The sequence below is a fragment of the Budorcas taxicolor genome, chromosome 15 (assembly GCF_023091745.1).
Source record: "Budorcas taxicolor isolate Tak-1 chromosome 15, Takin1.1, whole genome shotgun sequence".
Classification (NCBI taxonomy): Eukaryota; Metazoa; Chordata; class Mammalia; order Artiodactyla; family Bovidae; genus Budorcas; species Budorcas taxicolor.
The window spans coordinates 17,003,476-17,025,913 of record NC_068924.1 but is presented as its reverse complement, the minus strand read 5'-3'; the positions used below and the strand labels follow the sequence as shown (position 1 = coordinate 17,025,913).

General features: G+C 41.4%; 1 protein-coding gene across 1 annotated transcript in view; it reads right to left on the bottom strand.

Moving 5' to 3' along the window:
• RAB39A (RAB39A, member RAS oncogene family) overlaps positions 1-1,747 on the bottom strand; it is a 31,434-nt gene extending 29,687 nt beyond the window's left edge. Inside the window, exon 1 of the mRNA XM_052653306.1 lies at positions 1,521-1,747. Within this exon, the coding sequence (XP_052509266.1) occupies positions 1,521-1,747 (227 nt within the window). The remainder of the gene's footprint in view (positions 1-1,520) is intronic.
• Between the last annotated feature and the right edge of the window lie 20,691 nt (positions 1,748-22,438).

The following is a 22,438-nucleotide window of genomic DNA, read 5'->3' as shown; positions in this document are numbered from 1 at the left end:
GGTAGAGCAAGAGCTATAGTAAATGCTTTTTACTGACCATGAAATATCTTAACGTTCATCTCTGACTGAGATCACAAGTGAATGAACTTGCTGTCAACCTTACAATGGTAAAACTGTAATGAATCTTAGAGATCATAATGACTCCATTTTACAGATGAGGAATTAAGAGTTTGAAAAATTACTTTATTTATTTATTTTCTAATTTTTATTTTTACTTTATTTTACTTTATAATACTGTATTGGTAAAGGAGGCTTTTTCTCTTTTTCTCAGCGAAGTAGGCTGATCTCACTCAGAATGGGTGTTGGATGGGGTGAGGGGGAGCCATGTTTGAGAAGTATGGTTAAGAAGTACCGATTCCAAAAGCAGAAGACTACCAAATGTTTGCTTTAATGAGTTCCATCGGATAATAGAATCTTACAAGAGTCCCAAACAGTACAGTATATCAGATCCCTTACCCTTCTCTACAAAAAAAGTTCTTGAATCCTAAAAATTTTAAATGTGCCTCATATCTGATTCCATCTTAAATATCTAGGAAATGCATACAATTTACATTTAGTTTTTATTTGGCAGTCACTTTTGTGAAATCCTTCAGGGTTTCAATGAGCATGTAGAACGAGACTATTTATTTGTATTCCTCCTCCATGTAGAAAAGTATTTTCTGATCTATTATCACCCTGGAACGTTAAGTACCTATTATGAATAAAATAAAGGAAAAGTTCCTAACAAATCTCAGTATGTACATCTCTCTTTTCTCCATCAAAGCACCAGTGATGACAAACTTCTAAAGACAACTCAATCCTTAAAAAACAATAACAATGAAACAAACAAAAACTCCTCAGTTGTGTCTGTGTCCTTGGTTGCTGTGCAAGACACACTCTCACGGGTCCTGGCCCTGTATTTCTGATGACCACATTCGGTGCTGTGAGATGTTCAGACCATTACCGCATTCATCTCCGTCTGCACGGTGCCCAATGAGCTCATGCTGTAATCTGGGCTGGAGCACTGCTTGCTGTGAAGCTAAACGGATCAATCACGAATCTGGGAATCCTTCTATGCAGTTCTCCGGGGCCGCATAGATGGGAAGCTGCTCGGTCAGAGGAGGAAAAGCGGAGCTTGGAGAAGGGTGGCCAGGTCAGGGCGTGCGCAGCGAGGGACGCTGAGTTTGGGGAGAAGGCAGCAGGAGAGCCGAAGAGTTGGGGATTAAAATGCCAGCAGGGCCAGAGCGCTGGGTAAGAGGAGCTGGTGAGGGTGACCTGGGTTCAGGCGGGAAAGGAAAAACGGAAAGGGGGCGCAGGAAATAGGAGCCAAAGAAAGAAGTGAGAAATTGCGGAGGAGGAAGTCGTCCCTGGAAGAGGAGGGGCAAAGGGGAAGCGAGAATGGAGTGTTTGCACTTTCGAGAGGGAAGGGCCAGAGCTGCTCCCGACTCGGGCCGGTGCGGCCAACGCTTAGGGAGGGGGCCCCAGGCAGACGGAGGGGGCGGCGCGGTCCCTGGGGAGGGTCCCAGCGCCCGGGGTCCTACCTGAACCGCTCCTGTCCCGCCGTGTCCCAGAGCTGCAGCTTTATCCTCTTGCCGGGCTCGATCTCCAGCAGGCGGGAGAAGAAGTCCACGCCGACGGTGGGGTCGCAGGCTGGGGAGCGCAGACCAGGAAAGCGGCCCTGAGTGAAGCGGTGCAGGAGGCACGACTTTCCCACGGTGGAGTCCCCGATGACGATGAGGCGGAACTGGTAGATCCAGATGGTCTCCATCGCTCACGTGCCCAGCGGACTCTAAGGCCGCCCCACCCTCCTACCCGCCGCCGGGCAAATAAAGCGGCGGGAACTGTCCGTTCAGCACCTCCACAGCGCCCGCCAGCCGGCTTCCAGCATATTCCTGCGGCTGCGGCCGCCACCAGGTCCCCGCCCTCTCTGGATGGAGAGGCGGGGCCCGGCCGGGGAAGGGGCGTGGCTTCAGGCCAGGGGGCGGGGCAGGGCTGTGAGGAGGAAGCGGCGGGGCGGGCGGGGGGCGCGGAATAGTCTAGCTGCTTGAGAACTCCCGCCCCCGACCTCTGTAAATCAGTTTTCCCCAAAGCTCACTGGGCGCTTTGGGTGTGGTGAAAGGACGTGACAGAGGCAATGACCAATGAAAATGAAAAAAGGTCTCAACTCTGGGAGGGTCAGCCAATGAAAAGTGAAAATCATTTTCTTTTACAGGCGTCAGGGCGGGCTCGTCAGATTCCGGCTCTGATTTTTGAAAATGTGGTTTCCACTTTAATCGGGTTTGACCAGCTCTGTGACCACTGTTGCTGAACCAGATATCTTTTCGCGGCTTTCTGCTCTCCATCCTTGTTGACTGCCACCTCCCAGGTGTTCTAAGATGAAGGAGTTGAGAGCAAAGTTGAAATAAATTTGCAGAGCAAGTCCTGGATGCTTCAAGCAAGGACTTTGGCCATTGCTCATGCCACCACCGTCTCTTCCTCACTGCTTTCATTACTACGGAAGAATGAGAAAAATGCCAATCGCCTCCATCGTCTCTAGGGCCCTTTAGTTTGGGGAAGGAGAGAAGGAAAGAAAATGAAACGGTGAGATGTTCATAAAAGCTCCTATTCTCAGTCTCTGTTCTATATGTCGGAAAAAATCCCATAGTGGTCTCTACTTAGCTTGTTTCTGGTCAGGAATCTGAGTAAACAAAGCACACCTGAATTCTGGCGAGATTCTCATGCCTTTCTTCAAACTGGTTAATAATTCTTTTAAAAGTTAAGCAGTTTTAAAGTGAATTTTTGTTAAAATAGAATTTTAACCATTCAACTTTTTTCTTGTCCACATCCAAACTTATACTTTTGTTATTCAGCTTTACTTCCTTTCTTATTTAGGAGGAACAAGTTTTGTTTTCAAGGATATGTTTAATCCTGTTTTTAAAACTTTTGTTTTGAAAGTAGTCTTTATTTCATGCCATTTATCCCTCAAATCTCCCCCTTTCCAATTGTTTGTACTTCCAAAGTGAAGTCGCTCAGTCGTGCCCCACTCTTTGCGACCCCATGGACAGTAAGTAACCTGCACCAAGCTCCTCTGTCCATGGGATTTTCAAGGCAAGAGGACTGGAGTGGGTTGCCATTTCCCTCTCCAGGGAATCTTCCCAACCCAGGGATCGAACCCAGGTCTCTCACATTGTAGACAGATGCTTTACCATCTGAGCAATCACAGTCCTGAAACCAAGCAAAATATCTTTCTATTGTGTCTTTTCTTTAGATTTTTGCTTTGTCCATTTTTCTCCTTTTCAAACGTTAAAAAAGAACTATCTATTCCCATTTCTCAGCCACCAGTTAGTCTCCAGCCCTCTCCATGACCAATATGTACCTGACCATTGCTTTTGATAAGGTTGCCAAGGACTTTCCAACTACCAAATCCTCCTCACCCTGAAATGGAGCAGGACTCTGTGGTCCCTGTGCCTGCCCCATCAAGTCCTCTGCCTGCCTGTTGTCTGTGGAAAACTTTAGCCAAGGAATAAGTTTAATCAGAGAAGTGAGAAATGCTGAAACAAAGGAAAACAAAGGAAACTAAATAATAATAATGTAGTCATTAAGCATAGTCAAGGACTTTTAGCTCTTTCTCAAGGGCTATAGATAATATTATGAGCCATATCCTGTGAGCTTCTCCACTTGGAGAAGTTAGCTACATGATGACCAGCCTGTACCCAGGACATGACCTGCCACAATTCCAAGAACTGGCCGCAAAGAAATGGGAACAAATGAACCTGGAACTAAAGATTAACTGTATCTAAAACAACCAAGATGATGCTAGTCAGACCACTGATGACCGATTTGAAGATAACTGTTAGAGATGACTGTGCTGTTTCTGCCTTAGACACTTATCTCTCTATAAAAGCTCTCACCCACTACTTGTCGGGAGTGGGGAGGATAGTCAACCTTTGGACAGATGTGTCCACCACCCTCCACCAGTCCAGTTGCCAGCATCTGAAATAAAGCAAACTTTCCTTTCCACCAAGCTGGCCTATTTCTTGGCTTTTGAGAATTGAGCAGCCAGACCTAATGCCTCCCCACCCCACCACACCCTTTTGGTAACAACCCCATCATTTGTCTTTAGTTATTCTTGACCCCTCTGTAGTTTTTGTTGATTAAACTCTTTGGCTGAAAGCTAATTGGCTGACTCAACTCTTAAAACCATAGTCTTCTTTCTTCTAGTGTTTCTCCAGTTAGGGATGGCCAAATGACAGAGGTGTAATCAATGAGACATAAAGCTTTTGTTTTCCTGATAACAAAACCCTTACTGGCCATCAGTTTGTTGCCTTTCTTTTTCCTTCCTACCTGGAAGATGTAACAGCCATGTGTGACCGTAGAGGTGAAGGCTAGATGCTTCAGATGGTGGTAGGAGAGAGAGGAACAACCTGAGACCCTGATGGGCTTGTTGATCTGTGGTACCAGTTCTGGACATCTTCTTGTTTGAGATAAATTAATCAGTGCCTGTTTAAGCCAGTGGTGATTGAATTTTCTATGAAAGTGAAAGTGAAGTCATCCAGTCGTGTCCGACTCTTTGCGACCCCGTGGACTGCAGCCTACCAAGCTCCTCCATCCATAGGATTCTCCAGGCAAGAATACTGGAGTGGGTTGCCATTTCCTTGTCCAGGGGATCTTCCCAACCCAGGGATCGAACCTGGGTTTCCCCCATAGGAGGCAGACGCTTTAACCTCTGAGCCACCAGGGAAAGCCATAAGGATAGCCTAAATACTTTTATTTCTTGGTTTCTACAGAAGCATTCTCTCTTAGTTTCTTGTTCCTTTGAACCATATCTTACATATTAAAGTTCATAAGAGGTCTGTCTTTCCTTTACCCTTTTCCCCTGTTTTCCTTCACTTTAGGCTGTTACTCATGACTTAATCTAATCTAGTGACTTCAGTTACTCCCTTACCAAAATCATATGTCCTCCCCCAACCCTTGCTCTGTATTCAGATTCATATTACAAACTACCTCTCCTCTAAGATGTTATATAGACATTTCACAGTTCACTCTGTGGTGGTTAGGATTCTTTGAAAAAAGTTTTAGTTCAGTTCAGTTCAGTTCAGTCGTGTCCGACTCTGCAACCCCATGAATTGCAGCACGCCAGGCATCCCTGTCCATCACCAACTCCCGGAGTTCACTCAGACTCATGTCCATCGAGTCAGTGATGCCATCCAGCCATCTCATCCTCTGTCGTCCCCTTCTCCTCCTGCCCCCAATCCCTCCCAGCATCAGAGTCTTTTCCAATGAGTCAACTCTATGCATGAGGTGGCCAAAGTACTGGAGTTTCAGCTTTAGCATCATTCCCTCCAAAGAACACCCAGGACTGATCTCCTTCAGAATGGACTGGTTGGATCTCCTTGCGGTCCAAGGGACTTTCAAGAGTCTTCTCCAACACCACAGTTCAAAAGCATCAATTCTTTGTTGTTCAGCCTTCTTCGCAGTCCAACTCTCACATCCATACATGACCACAGGAAAAACCATAGCCTTGACTAGACGGACCTTAGTCGGCAAAGTAATGTCTCTGCTTTTGAATATGCTATCTAGGTTGGTAATAACTTTTCTTCCAAGGAGTAAGCATCTTTTAATTTCATGGCTGCAGTCACCATCTGCAGTGATTTTGGAGTCCCCCCAAAAATAAAGTCTAACACTGTTTCCACTGTTTCCCCATCTATGTCCCATGAAGTGATGGGACCAGATGCCGTGATCTTCGGTTTTTGAATGTTGAGGTTTAAGCCAACTTTTTCACTCTCCTCTTTCACTTTCATCAAGAGGCTTTTTAGTTCCTCTTCACTTTCTGCCATAAGGGTGGTGTCATCTGCATATCTGAGGTTATTGATATTTCTCCTGGCAATCTTGATTCCAGCTTGTGTTTCTTCCAGCCCAGCGTTTCTCATGATGTACTCTGCATATAAGTTAAATAAGCAAGGTGACAATATACAGCCTTGGCGTACTCCTTTTCCTATTTGGAACCAGTCTGTTGCTCCATGTCCAGTTCTAACTGTTGCTTCCTGACCTGCATACAGGTTTCTCAAGAGGCAGGTCAGGTGGTCTGGTATTCCCATCTCTCTCAGAATTTTCCACAGTTTACTGTGATCCACACAAAGGCTTTGGTATAGTCAGTAAAGCAGAAATAGATGTTTTTCTGGAACTCTCTTGCTTTTTTGATGATCCAGCAGATGTTGGCAATTTGATCTCTGATTCCTCTGCCTTTTCTAAAACCAGCTTGAGTATCTGGAAGTTCATGGTTCACATATTGCTGAAGCCTGGCTTGGAGAATTTTGACCATTACTTTACTAGCGTGTAAGATGAGTGCAATTGTGCGGTAGTTTGAGTATTATTTGGCATTGCCTTTCTTTGGGATTGGAATGAAAACTGACCTTTTCCAGTCCAGTGGCCACTGCTGAGTTTTCCAAATTTGCTGGCATATTGAGTGCAGCACTTTCACAGCATCATCTTTCAGGATTCAAAACAGCTCAACTGGAATTCCATCACCTCCACTAGCTTTGTTCGTAGTGATGCTTTCTAAGGCCCACTTGACTTCACATTGCAGGATGTCTGGCTCTAGGTGAGTGATCACACCATTGTGATTATCTTGGTCATGAAGATCTGTTTTGTACAGTTCTTCTGTGTATTCTTGCCACCTCTTCTTAATATCTTCTGCTTCTGTTAGGTCCAGACCATTTCTGTCCTTTATCAAGCCCATCTTTGCATGAAATGTTCCCTTGGTATCTCTAATTTTCTTGAAGAGATCTCTAGTCTGTCCCATTCTGTACTTTTATTTTATTTCTTTGCATTGATCGCTGAAGAAGGCTTTCTTATCTCTTCTTGCTATTCTTTGGAACTCTGCATTCAGATGCTCATATCTTTCCTTTTCTCCTTTGCTTTTCGCTTCTCTTCTTTTCACAGCTATTTGTAAGGCTTCCCCAGACAGCTATTTTACTTTTTTGCATTTCTTTTCCATGGGGATGGTCTTGATCCCTGTCTCCTGTACAATGTCATGAACCTCATTCCATAGTTCATCAGGCATGCAATCTATCAGATATATTCCCTTAAATCTATTTCTCACTTCCACTGTATAATCATAAGGGATTTGATTTAGGTCATACCCAATGGTCTAGCAGTTTTCCCTACTTTCTTCAATTTCAGTCTGAATTTGGCAATAAGGAGTTTATGATCAGAGCCACAGTCAGCTCCTGGGCTTGTTTTTGCTGACTGTATAGAGCTTCTCCATCTTTGGCTGCAAAGAATATAATCAGTCTGATTTCAGTGTTGACCATCTGGTGATGTCCATGTGTAGAGTCTTCTCTTGTGTTGTTGGAAGAGGGTGTTTGCTAAGAGCAATGCATTTTCTTGGCAAAATGCTATTAGTCAAGAAACACCTGGAGTAACAGGCAAATTTGGCCTTGGAAGTTTTAGTTAGGGTGATATAAAAAGATAAGTGTGCTTATCACAAGAGTACAGAGGTATTTTCACAGAATCCACAGGCCAGTGTGCAGCTGTTATCAGGAAGGGGTTGGAACCGGGAAAGGGAAAGATCTGAAGAACCCAGGCAGCATGTCCCTGTCTCTCTTATATTTCTTTCTGTCTGACATCTGCTTAATCCTTATCTCCCTGCAAATCAGCTTTCCCTGCTACTTAGTCCATATGGAAGACTGTAGTTGCTTCAGTTTCCAAGATATATATTTAGACACATATGGAAACCAATTTCCATTTTTCTGTAGAGACAGTCTGGTTGACCCAGTTCAGAATACGTGTTCATACCAAAGAGATATGGTCAGGGGAAGAGGAACATGCAGCAGGTCAATCACTTTGTATGGGGTATGTGGGATATTAGCAGTTCTGGAGAAAGGATGGGTCAGTGCCTTCCTTTTGTGTCAAAATATATTCTCTATAATGTCCAATAATGAACTCAGTAGCTAAAAAAATTTTTTTTAATTTTTATTGGAGTATAGTTGATTTACAATGTTGTATTAGTATCAGGTGTACAGCAAAGTGAATCAGTTATACATATATATGTATATATTTATAATATATATATACATGTATCCACTATTTTTTAAAATATTCTTTTCCCATATAGGCCATTACAGAGTACTGTTGTTGTTGCTGTTCAGTTGCTCAGTCATATCTGACTCTTTGCAAACCCATGGACTGCAGCTCACCATGCTTCCCTGTCCATCACCATCTCCTGGAGTTTGTTCAAACTCATGTCCATTGACTCAGTGATGCCATCCAACCATCTCATCCTCTGTTGTCCCCTTCTCCTCCTGCCTTCAATTTTTTCCAGCATCAGGGTCTTTTCCAATGAGTCAGCTCTTCACATAAGGTGGCCAAAGTATTGGAGCTTCAACTTTAGCATTTGTCCTTCTAATGAATATTCAGAATTGATTTCCTTTGCAGTCAAAACAAGGTTGACTGGATTGATCTCCTTGCAGTCCAAGGGACTCTCAAGAATCCTCTCCAACACCACAGTTCAGAAGTATTAATTCTTTGGCACTCAGCTTTCTTTATGGTCCAGCTCTCACATCTATACATGACTACTGGAAAAACCATAGCTTTCACTAGATGGACCATTGTCAGCAAAGTAATGTCTCTGCTTTTTAATACACTGTCCAGATTAGTCATAACTTTTCTTCCAAGGAGCAAACGTCTTTTAATTTCATGGCTTCAGCCACCATCTGTAGTGATTTTGAAGCCCAAGAAAATAAAGTCTATCACTGTTTCCATTTTTTGCCCATCTATTTCCTATGAATTGATGGGACCAGATGCCATGATCTTACTTATTTGAATGTTGAGTTTTGAGCCAGCATTTTCACTCTCCTCTTTCACTTTCATTAAGAGGCTCTTTAGTTCTTCTTCACTTTCTGCCATAAGGGTGGTGTCATCTGCATATCTGAGGTTATTGATATTTCTCCCAGAAATCTTGATTCCATCTTGTGCTTCCTCCAGATTGGCATTTCTCATGATGTACTCTGCATATAATTTAAATAAGCTGGGTGACAATATAGTCTTGACATACTCTATTCCCAATTTTGAACCAGTCTGTTATTCCATGTCCAGTTCTAACTGTTGCTTCTTGACCTGCATACAGATTTCTCAAAAGGCAGGTAAGGTGGTCTGGTGTTCCCATCTCTTGAAGAATTTTCTATAATTTGTTGTGATCCACACAGTCAAAGGCTTTAGTGTAGTCAATGAAGCAGAAGTAGATGTGTTTCTGGAATTCTCTTGCTTTTTCTGTGATCCAGTGGATGTTGGCAATTTGATCTCTGGTCCCTCTGCCTTTTCTAAATCCAGTTTGAACATCTGGAAGTTCTTGGTTCATGTACTGTTGAAATCTGGCTTGGAGAATTTTGAGCATTATTTTGCTAACATGTGAAATGAGGGCAATTGTGCGGTAGTTTGAACATTCTTTGTCATAGCCCTTGTTTGGGATTTGGATGAAAACTGACCTTTTCCAGTCCTAAGGCCATTGCTGAGTTTTCCATATTTGCTGATGAAGATGAATTCAGTGGCTTTCTTGCTGTTTTCTTTTGCTGTGTATTACAGTTTGGTTAATAGTGTTAGTATCTACCCTAGCTCCTTAGACACATGAAAGTTTTTGGTACTGAATTGGGAGGCTGGGAGTTTGTGTTGCATAAAGGGGAGAGGTGAAATTGGTCTAAAGGTGGCAGAATGTAGAGCTAATTATTAGCTAATAATCTGATAGATAGTATCCAGAACAAAAGTAAAACAGAAAGGAATTTAGGCAGGCCTTAGGAAAAAATGGGTAGAAGGAGCAGATATTGCTGTAAGCTACCAGAGTGAAAACTGGGGAATCCATCCCAAAGAAAGGTTTGTATGAGATATCAGAATATGGCTTGGTTAGATACCGCAAGCCAGAGGAAAAGCATGGGACTTTTTATAAGGTCCTCAACCTCAGGAGAGATCTAATGAGGACACTAAGGATTTAGACACTACATTTAGTTGATTAAGAGAGAATAAAAACTTCATCTATCTTGGAATCTTCACTCTTCTTTGTTGTATTCTGCCAATCATTAAGTCTTGTTGCTTTTACTTCAACAGTATCTTGTAGATTTATGATATTTCTGAACTCCCCACTATCACTGTCTGTTCATTTCATTCTCTTATCACTTTAGGCTACACTGCTCAAAGGCATCTCTATTAGTTTCCTAGGCCTGAAGTAAAAGAATACCACAAAAGGAGTGGCTTAAAATAACACAAAAGGAATGGTTTAAAATGCTGGGCTGGATAAATCACAAGCTGGAATCAAGATTTCCAGGAGAAATATCAATAACCTCAGATATGCAGATGATACCACCCTTATGGCAGAAAGTGAAGAGAAACGAAAGAGCTCTTGATGAAGGTGAAAGAGGAGAGTGGAAAACTGGCTTAAAACTCAACTTTCAAGAAACGAAGATCATGGCACTGGGTCCCATTACCTCATTGCAAATAGATGGGGAAACAATGGAAATAATGACAAACTTTATTTTCTTGGGCTCCAAAATCCCTGTGGATGGTGACTGCAGCCATGAAATTAAAAGACACTTGCTCCTTGGAAGAAAAGCTATGACAAACTACACAGTGTATTAAAAAGCAGAAACATTACTTTGCCAACAAAGGTCTGTATTGTCAAAGCTATGGTTTTTCCAGTAGTCATGTATGGATGTGAGAGTTGGACTATAAAGAAAGCTGAGCATGGAAGAATTGATGTTTTTGAATTGTGGTGTTGGAGAAGACTCCTGAGAATCCCTGGGACTGCAAGGAAATCAATCCAGTCAATCCTAAAGGAAATCAATCCTGAGTATTCACTGGAAGGACAGATGCTAAAGCTGAAGCTCCAGATGCAAAGAGCTGACTCATTGAGAAAGACCCTGATGCTGGGAAAGATAAAAAGCAGGAGGATGAGATGGTTGGATGGCATCACCAACTCAATGGTCATGAGTTTAAGCAAGTTCTGCAAGATGATGAAGGGCAGGGAAGAGTGGGGTGCTGCAGTCCACAGGGTTGCAAAGAGTTGGACATGTCTGAGCAACTGAACAACAACAACAAACTAACAGAAATTTATGGGCTTATAGTTCTAGTGCTAGAAATAAAAAATCAGGATATCAGTAGTATTGGTTGCTTCCTTAAAAAAATTTTATTTATTTATTTGGCCGTGTTGGGTCTTAATTGACATATGTGGGGTCTTTCATTTCAGGGAGTGGTCTTAGTAGTTGCCCCACAACATATGGGACCTTAGTTCCCTGACCAGGGATGGAACCTATGTCTCCTGCATTAAAAGGTGGGTTCTCAATCACTCGATACCAGGGAAGTCCCAGCTTGATTCCTTCTTAGGGTTGTGAACAAGACTGTATTCCATCCTTCTTAACTTCTGGTGGTTTACTGGTGATCTTTGTTTGGAGTTACTTGGACTGTGGATGTATCACTCCAATTCTCCACCTTCACAGGTCATTTCCCCCTTATCTCTTCACATAATCTTCCCTCTGTACATGCCTGTGTCTGTTTCCAAATTTCTCCTATTTTATAAGGACACTAGTCATATTGCATTATGACTGAATGTGTGCTGTCACTTCAGTTGTATCTGACTCTTTCTGATCCTATGGACCATAGCCCACCAACCTCCTCTGTCCATGGGATTCTCCAGGCAAGAATACTGGAGTGGGCTTCTGTGCCTTCCTCTAGGGGATATTTCCAACCTATGGATCAAACCTGCATTGGCAGGCAAGTTTTTCACCGCTAGCACCATCTGGACTGAATGACCTTATCTTAATTTGATCATCTGTAAAGACTGTTTACAAATAAGATATACATCTAAAGTACTGGAAGTTAGGACTTCAAAACAAATTATTCCTTAGCAGGCCCCCATTTTGTGTCTACATTTCTTCCAAAATTATTTTATTGGGGCTTCCCTGATGGCTCCATTTTATTAAACACCTCCAATGAAAAACATCTACTTCTGCTTCATTGACTATGCCAAAGCCTTTGACTGTGTGGATCACAATCAACTGTGGAAAATTCTGAAAGAGATGGGAATACCAGACCATCTGACCTGCCTCTTGAGAAATCTGTATGCAGGTCAGGAAGCAACAGTTAGAACTGGACATGGAACAACAGACTGGTTCCAAATAGGAAAAGGAGTACGCCAAGGCTGTATATTGTCACCCTGCTTATTTAACTTCTATGCAGAGTACATCATGAGAAACGCTGGGCTGGAAGAAACACAAGCTGGAATCAAGATTGCCAGGAGAAATATCAATAACCTCAGATACGCAGATGACACCACCCTTATGGCAGAAAGTGAAGAGGAACTAAAAAGCCTCTTGATGAAAGTGAAAGAGGAGAGTGAAAAAGTTGGCTTAAAGCTCAACATTCAGAAAACAAAGATCATGGCATCCGGTCCAATCACTTCATGGGAAATAGATGGGGAAACAGTGGAAACAGTGTCAGACTTTATTTTTTGGGGCTCCAAAATCACTGCAGATGGTGATTGCAGCCATGAAATTAAAAGACACTTACTCCTTGGAAGGAAAGTTATGACCAACTTAGATAGCATATTCAAAAGCAGAGACATTACTTTGCCAACTAAGGTCCATCTAGTCAAGGCTATGGTTTTTCCTGTGGTCATGTATGGATGTGAGAGTTGGACTGTGAAGAAGGCTGAGCACCGAAGAATTGATGCTTTTGAACTGTGGTGTTGGAGAAGACTCTTGAGAGTCCCTTGGACCGCAAGGAGATCCAACCAGTCCATTCTGAAGGAGATCAGGCCTGGGATTTCTTTGGAAGGAATGATGCTAAAGCTGAAACTCCAGTACTTTGGCCACCTCATGCATAGAGTTGACTCATTGGAAAAGACTCTGATGCTGGGAGGGATTGGGGGCAGGAGGAGAAAGGACGACAGAGGATGAGATGACTGGATGGCATCACTGACTCGATGGACATGAGTCTGAGTGACTAACTCTGGGAGTTGGTGATGGACAGGGAGGCCTGGCGTGCTGTGATTCATGGGGTTGCAAAGAGTAGGACATGACTGAGCGACTGAACTGAACTGAATGACTTATTCATCCTAGGATAAAATCTAAATACCTAATAGCATCATGTATGACCAACAATAATGTGATGTCTGTAATCTAATCAGTAATTCCTCTACATGACATGCAATTTGTATTATACTAGCTTCCCCCCCCGTTGTTCTCCCTTTCCTTATAACTTTTTTTACCAGATGAAAATATGGTTAGCAAATTTCTATTTATCTTCCAAGGCTCATTTGTAGTCTTTCTAAACCATCTATGCCCTTCAAAGAGAATCAGTTTGTCTCTCATCTGTGTTACTAAAGCAGATAAGCAGAGAGTATTCTGTGCTTATACAATATCTCATATCTTCTATAAAATATCTCATTGAATCATGGCTATAGTTTGAGTATTTCTTGCTAGATTGTAAGTTCCTTAAGGCCAGAGGGACTCCTTAATTTTTTGCTATTTCCCCAGCACACACAGAGCTAGCACATAGTAGTACTCTATAAATGCTCATTGAGTGAAGATTAATTGTCAGCCATAATTATCATGAACCTGAACTTTTAAACATATGCAGTGTGCACACAACACGATGAGGTTCATAATGAATTAGAATTGATTAATTTCATGATTGCTAAAATTTGTCTTTGAATAATTCATGAATAACTTTAAAGTACATTTGAATTATGTAAGCTGAGTAAAAATAATTTAATACTTTAATAAAATACATTGTTATGTTTGTATTTGTAGACATTTAAGCTTAGAAAATAAGGCAGATAGTAGGGAAAATTTAATTTAAGAAAACTTCTTAAGCTGCTACTCAGGGCATTCTGCTGAGAAAAAATGGAAAATGCTGGAAAGGAGAATACTCTGTTGTTTATTAACCAAGAGTTAAGAGACTTGTGTTCTGATCCCAGCATTGCCACTAAGTTTGGGGGACTTTTTATAAATCACTTACTCTCTCTGGATCTTTGTTTCCTCATCTGACACTAAAAGAGTTGAGTTGCATCAGTGTTTTTCAAGCTAGGGGTTGTAAAATCAACCTGGTGGGAAACTACCAGAATTCAAAACAAAACTCCAGAGTCCATCATACATAATAGGGATGTTTGTTGCATGAAACTTTTCTTTCAGTGATGTGTGTGTGTGTGAGTGTGTTGTGTGTGTGTGTTTGTATGTGTATTTTCATACTTGTCTGTGCTGGGTCAAGATGTAAAATTTATTTCTTTTGGGTCAAAGTAAAAAATTTTTAAAGCTAGATGATTTTTAATGCAGCTTCTGACTTTGAGATTCTCTTAAAATGCTCAGGAATTCTCCATGCAGTATCCATGTTTGCTACATTAAATCTATACACGTGTGCTGTGATTTACAAGTGAGAAGACAAAAATTTTGCTCTTCTTTCAGTCTTCACCACTTAAGTAAAGGGAAACACCATTTTTTTTAGTTGCTCAGTTCAGAAATCTCAGCCTGATGCCACACTTTTTATGTCTCCCATAAGTGTTCCACTAACAAGTTTGATAGGACAGTGGCTCTGGCTGCAGTAGACCTGGGAGGTGCTGCGTGTGGCATAAATCCTCTTGGAGGAGGTCGCCATTAGCCCCACCAAAGGGCCACCAAGCAGATGACCCACAAACTGGAGAACAATTACACCAAAGAAGTTGCAGTGTTGCAAAATTCTAGGGCCCACAAAAGTTTCCTCAACCTGGGGATCCGGCAAAGGGACTGAGGACCCCTAGGGAATTTGATGTTGAAGACCAGTGGGATTTGATTATAGAGCTTCCACAAAACTGGGGAAACAGACTCTTGGAGGGCACAAACAAAACTTTATGCCCACCAGGACCCAGGAGAAAGGAGCAGTGACCCCACAAGAGACAGAGCCAGACTTGCCTGTGAGTGTCCAGGAGTATCCAGTGGAGGTGTGGGTGGACAGTGGCCTGCTGCAGGGTCAGGCACACTGAATACAACAGTCCTGGGAGCTGTGGATGGTGTGCTGGCATAAGACCTTGAAGGAGGTAGCCATCACTGCCATTACACCTACCACAGTTTGACCTCAGGGAGGGAACTACAGGGAGTTACCCATCAACAGAAAATTGGATTACAGATTTACTGAGCATGGCCCGGCCCATCAGAGCAAGACCCAGATTCCCCCACAGCCAGTCCCTCCCACCAGGAAGCTTCCACAAGCCTCTTATCCTCACCCATCAGAGGGCAAACAGAAAGGAAACCACAAACACAAAACTAACCAAACTGACCACATATATCACAGCCTTATCTAATTCAATGAAACTATGAGCCATGCCATGTAGGGCCACCCAAGATGCATGGGTCATGGTGGAAATTTCTGACAACACATGGTCCATTGGAGGGAGAATGGGAATGGCAAACCACTTCAGTATTCTTACCTTGAGAACCCCATGAACAGTATGAAAAAGCAAAAAGATATGACACTGAGAGATGAAATCCCTAGGTCAGTAGGTGGCCAATATGATACTGGAGAAGAGTGGAGAAATAGATTCAAAAAGAATGAAGAGGCTGAGCCAAAGTGAAAATTACACCCAGTTGTGATGTGACTGGTGATAGAAAGAAAAATATTGCTGTAAAGGACAATATTACTTGGGAACCTGGAATGTTAGATTCATGAATCAAGGTAAATTGGAAGTGGTCAAACAGAAGATGGCAAGACTGAACATCGATTTTTTAGGAATCAGTGAACAAAAATGAACCAGAATGGATGAATTTAATTTTAGATGACCATTATATCTTCTACTATGGGCAAGAATCCCTTAGAAGAAATGGAGTAGCCTTCATAGTCAACAAAAGAGTCTGAAATGTAGTATTTGGGTGCAGTCTCAAAAATGACAGAATGATCTCTGTTTCTTTCCAAGGCAAACCATTCAATATCACAGTAATCTAAATCTATGCCCCAATCAGTGATACCAAAGAAGCTGAAGTTGAATGGTTCCATGATGACCTACAAGACCTTCTAGAACTAACATCAAAGAAAGATGTCCGTTTCATCATAGGGAACTGGAATGCAAAAGTAGGAAGTCAAGAGATACCTGGAGTAACAGGCAAGTTTGTCCTTGGAATACAAAATGAAGCAGGGCAAAGGCTAACAGAGTTTTGCCATGAGAATGTATTGGTCATAGCAACGTATCCCCTCTTCCAACAACACAAGAGAAGACTGTACACATGAATGTCACCAGATGGTCAATACCAAACTCGAATTGATTATATTCTTTGCAGCTGAAGATAGTATAGATTATATTCTCTATACAGTCAGCAAAAACAAGACCAGGAGCTGACTGTGGCTGAGATCATAAACTCCTTATTGCAAAATTCAGACTTAAATTGAAGAAAGTGAGAAAATTATTAGACCATTCAGGTATGACCAAAATCAAATTCCTATTATTTACAGTGGAAATGACAGATTCAAGAGATTAGATCTGATAGAGTGCTGAAGAACTATGGACAGAGGTTCATGACATTGTACAGAAAGTGATGATCAAGACCATCCCCAAGAAAAAGAAATGCAAAAAGGCAAAATGGTTGTCTGTGAGTTCATTCCTCCAAACACTTTTCTTGGAAAATGTATATCCTGTGAGGATATATTAGATATTCTGACATTTCCCCCCAATGATTAGATAAATTCTCAGTATATTTTAAAAAATGAGAAGGGAAATGTTTTAAATAAGTTGACTGCTGGGATAAAATAACAAGCAAAAATATGCTAATCAGGAATGGTGGTGTTTGAGTCAGTAAAAACACGACAATTTACCCCTTTGTGTAGAGATTCTGGGTGTGGGTAAAAGGACCTGTGACCTTCCTCATCACATGGCCTATAGCGTCCTTACATGGAAACTAGCATGACCAGTCAACTTTCAAATTTCTGGGTAGAGCTGAAAAAATTGAATAACATTTAAGGTAGAGTAAAGTTTATTCTGACATTGTACAGGAGGCGGTGATCAAAACCATGCCCAAGAAATACAAATGCAAAAAGGCAAAATGGTTGTCTGAGGAGGCCTTACAAATAGCTGGCAAAAGAAGAGAAGCAAAAGGCAAAGGAGAAAAGGAAAGATATACCCATTTGAATGCAGAGTTCCAAAAATAGCAAGGAGAGATAAGAAAGCCTTCCTCAGAGATCAATGCAAAGAAATAGAGGAAAACAATAGAATGGGAAAGACTAGAGATCTCTTCAAGAAAATTAGATACCAAGGGAACATTTCATGCAAAAATGGGCACAATAAAGGACAGAAAATGTATGGACCTAACAGAAGAAGATATTAAGAAGAAATAGCAAGAAGACACAGAAGAGCTATACAAAAAAGATCTTCATGACCCAGATAACCATGATGGTGTGATCATTTACCTAGAACCTGACATCCTGGAGTGCAAAGTCAAGTGGACCTTAGGAAGCATCACTATGAACAAAGCTAGTGGAGGTGATAGAATTCCAGCTAGAAATTTCAGTCCTAAAAAATGATGTTGTAAAAGTGCTGCACTCAATATGCCACCAAATTTGGAAAACTCAACAGTGGCCACAAGACTGGAAAAAGTCAGTTTTCACTTCAATCCCAAAGAAAGGCAATACCAAAGAATGTTCAAACTGCCACACATTTGCACTCATCTCACACACTAGCAAAATAATGCTCAAAATTCTCCAAGCCAGGCTTCAACAGTACATGAACCATGAACTCCATATGTTCAAGCTGGATTTTAAAAAGGCAGAGGAACAAGAGATCAAATTGCCAACATCCACTGGATCATTGAAAAAGCAAGAGAATTCCAGAAACACATCTACTTCTGCTTCACTGACTATGCTAAAGCCTTTGACTGTGTGGATGACAACAAATTGTGGAAAATTCTGAAAGAGGTAGGAATACCAGACCACCTGATCTGCCTCCTGAGAAATCTGTATGCAGGTCAAGAAGCAACAGTTAGAACTGGACATGGAACAAGACTGGTTCCAAATGGGAAAAGGAGTACGTCAAGGCTGTATATTGTCACCCTGCTTATTTAACTTTTATGCAAGGTACATCATGCGAAATGCCAGGCTGGGTGAAGCACAAGCTGGAATCAAGATTTCCAGGAGAAATATCAATAACCTCAGATATGCAGATTACACCTCCCTTATGACAGAAAGCAAAGAGGAACTAAAGAGCTTCTCAATGAAAGTGAAAGAGGAGAGTGAAAAAGTTGGCTTTTAAAACTCAACATTCAGAAAACTAAGATCATGGCATCCAGTACCATCACTTCATGGCAAATAGATGGGGAAACAGTCAAAACAGTGGCAGACTTTATTTTGGGGGGCTCCAAAATCACTGCAGATGGTGACTGCAGCCATGAAATTAAAAGGTGCTTGCTCCTTGGAAGACAAACTATGACCAACTTAGACAGCATATTTAAAAGCAGAGATGTTACTTTGCAAACAAAGGCCCACTTAGTCAAAGCTGTTTTTTCCAGTAGTTATGCATGGATGTCAGAGTTGGACCATAAGGAAAGCTGAAACATTGATAGTTTTGAAATGTGGTGTTGGAGAAGACTCTTGAGAATCCCTTGGACTGCAAGGAGATCAAACCAGTCAATCCTAAAGGAAATCAATCCTGAATTTTCATTGGAAGGACTGATGCTGAAGCTGAAACTCCAATACTTTGGTCACCTGATGCAAAGAACTGATTCATTGGGAAAGACCCTGATGCCGGGAAAGATTGGAGGCAGAAGGAGAAGGTGGCCACAGATGATGAGATGGTTGGATGGCATGACTCTACGGACATGCATTTTTTACAAGCTCCAGGAGTTGGTGATGTATAGGAAAGCCTGGCATGCTGCAGTCCTTGGTGTCGCAAAGAACCAGACATGACTGAGTGGCTGAACTGAAGAAATTTGATAGGCTATATTCAAAATATATCCAGATTCTAACCACTTCTTACCACCTTTACCTTTACCAACATGATCCAAACTACCATCATCTGTAGTCTGGGTTACTGTAAAATTGTCTTACTAGGCATTGCCATTGCTATTTTCAACCTATGATCAGCTAGATCAGCTAGAATGATCTCGTTAAAATATAAGTCAGATCATGTGACTTCTTTACTCAAGAATGTCTAAATGGCTTCGAATCTCACAGCAAAAGTCAAAGTCCTCAGTCTTTCTTTACCTCTTAGCTCTCACCTTCTACTGTCCTTTTAATATCTCCACAACAAACATACTGGAAACAAATGTACTCAGTATTTCTCAAATATGCAAGGCAGGCTGCCACCTCAGAACCTTTCAATTTGCCATTTCCTCTGGAATAACTTTTCCCCTTTGTCTTGCACGGCTTGCTCCTTTACTTTATTCAGTTTTCACTAAAATGTTTCCATGAGGCTTTCCTTCCCTACAGTGTAAAACTACCCCCTCTGCTTTATTTTTCTCCCTCGTACTTATCAGCATGTAATAAAATGTGGCATTTTTTATTTTGTCCACATCCCACATGAAAATGCTGTTTAAGAACCTGCTTGCCAATGTAGGAGACAAGAGTTGCATTTTCAACCCCTGGGTCAGGAAGATCCCTTGGAGGAAGGCGTGGTAACCCACCCAGTATTCTTGCCTGGAGAATCCCATGGTGGGCCACTGTCCATAGGGATGCAAACAGTCGGATACCACGGAAGTGACTTAGCATGCACAAGAAAACGCAAGCTCCATGAGTATGGATTGTTTGCTGTTGTTTTTTCACAGCAGTATCCCAGTGCCTGGCGTAATACCTGGAATATGGTAAATAGTCAATAAATATTTGTTAGTAAATTTAAGGTCTCCATAACTTTTGTCTAAAAGACAAAATCAGGATAACTGATAGGGACCTTTAAACAGATAATGATATTTGATTTTAGACATGGAGACTGAAGACTTCGGGTGGAAATTAAAGGAAGAAAATTCTAGATATGGAGAGTAGAGACTGTATTATCACTTCCAATTTTGTTTTATGAACTGTTTCATAACCTTTTACTACCAAGGATTAAGTTGATAAATGATTAATTTTGATGCAAAACCTGGATCTTTACCTAGTGGTTTCACCATAAAGTCATGAAATATACCATTGAGGAGTATGTATGAAGTGAGTAAGATATTCAGTATTCTCAATATCCTGATCACAGTCAGGGACTGATTAAACTGGAACCAAAGATCTGATTTGAAATAGTTAACCAGTCTCGTTTAAACTCTCCTTTAACTATCTAGAGACTGAATCAAGTGAAGTTTTCCCAGAGTATGAATAGTGTGGATAAAAATAATTGCATAAAATTAGAAGTCAGCTTCGAATGTATGTTTATGCCATTCTCAATACTTAAAATTATTTTTGTCTTTACAATTCTTTTCTGAATATGACAGTCTCTCCAAAGTGAAGCACAAGTCAACTTACACTTGAAAAATATAATAAAAATTTTCTAACTTGTGTAGGTATTATTTTAATTTTGTTATATTTGCAGTCGGGGGCATTTGAGTGTTAGAATTTCCTCTGTGTGCTGCTGTGTACTTAAGAGAGAAAACTGCAATGTGAAGACCTTCACTATGTTATCTCTCAATTGGACCAATGACCAATTCTACTCCCCATCTACAATACAAAGAGCTCATACAAGCATCCGGTAGTTTAAATGCCCTGAAGGCAATGGCACCCCACTCCAGTACTCTTGTCTGGAAAATCCCATGGACGGAGGAGCCTGGTGGGCTGCAGTCCATGGGGTTGCGAAGAGTCGGACACGGCTGAGCGAATTCTCTTTCACTTTTCACTTTCATGCATTGGAGAAGGAAATGGCAACCCACTCCAGTATTCTTGCCTGGAGAATCCCAGGGATGGGGGAGCCTGGTGGGCTGCCGTCTATGGGGTCGCACAGAGTCGGACACGACTGAAGCGACTTAGTAGCAGCAGCAGCAGAACTAAAATAAGGAGGGAGGAAAAAATTGTGAATTGACAAGAGTTTAAGTCTGCAATGACTGGGAAAAAGAAAAAACCTTAAATAACTACATTAGGTTATTAGGTGGAATGGAAGCTTAAGATAAAGACTAAGTTGAGTTGCAGAAAGATAAAGTTACTTGCATGCCTGAGGCAATAAATTGAAGACATCTTGTTTGCTAAAAGAGGAAGAACTGATCCAAATAAAAACTAACAAATAATAGTGGTTTAAATAAGTGTGCATTCCAATACCTAGGCACATTCATTCAGACACAACATGCATGTGAATCTAAGGACTTTTGTGAGTGGTAAATATGTGAGGAGTGAAAAATCTACAACATGAAGAACTGCTTTTTTTTTTTTCATGCCATCTCTCTGAAATGCTCAGTTTGAATCTCATATTAGCTGGTTGTGGTCTTATATTAGAGTCTATTTGCCTCTAGTGGGGCTTCCCAGGTGGCTCAGTGGTAAAGAATCCACTTGCCAATGCAGGAAACCACAAATTTGATCCCTGCATTGGGAAGATCCCCTGGAAAAGGAAATGGGAACCCACTCCAATATTCTTGATAGAAAATGCCATGGACAGAGGAGCCTGACCAGCTAAGGTCTATAGAGTCACAAAAGACTCAGACATGATGTAGTGACTAAATCAACAACAACAAAATTTGCTTCTAGAGCTTTAGAAGTTATTCAGGTTGACTAGACTTGGTCAATTCCTTCTTGTATATATTAAACATTTTTCAAATCTGTCTCCTCTTTGCTATCCCCAATGTTGTTGCCCTTGTTTTAATCCTAATCTCTCACTAGAGTTGCTACAAGCTCAGTTCCTCTGATCTTGTCCACCTCCAAAATGTCCGCCATGTCACTTAAAGAATCTTTCTAACATATACTATAATCTTATCATATTATGCCTAGCCCAAACTATTTCATATCCCCTCTTTATTTACACACACACACACACACACACACACACACACAGCTTAAGGAATAAATTTTAAATTTATTCTTATGATACAAAAGTTGAATTTGAAAATTGCTGAAGTTCAATGGCTCTATGAAGATGTAAAAGACCTTCTAGAACTAACACGCAAAAAAGACGTCCTTTTCACTATTGGGGACTAGAATGCAAAAGTAGGAAGTCAAGAGGTACCTGGAATAACAGGCACATTTGGCCAAGGAGTACAGAATGGTGCAGGGCAAATGCTAACAGAGTTTTGCCAAGAGAACCCACTAGTCATAGCAAACCCCCTCTTCCAACAACATGAGAAGACTATACACATTGACATCACCAGATGGTCAATACTGAAATCAGACTGATTATATTCTTTGCAGCCAAAGATGGAGAAGCTCTATACAGTCAGCAAAAAGAAGACCGGGAGCCGACTGTGGCTCAGATCATGATCCCCGTACTGCAAGATCAGACTTAAATTGAAAAAAGTAGGGAAAATCACAAGACAATTCAGGTATGACCTAAATCAAATCCCTTTTGATTATACAGTGGAAATGACAA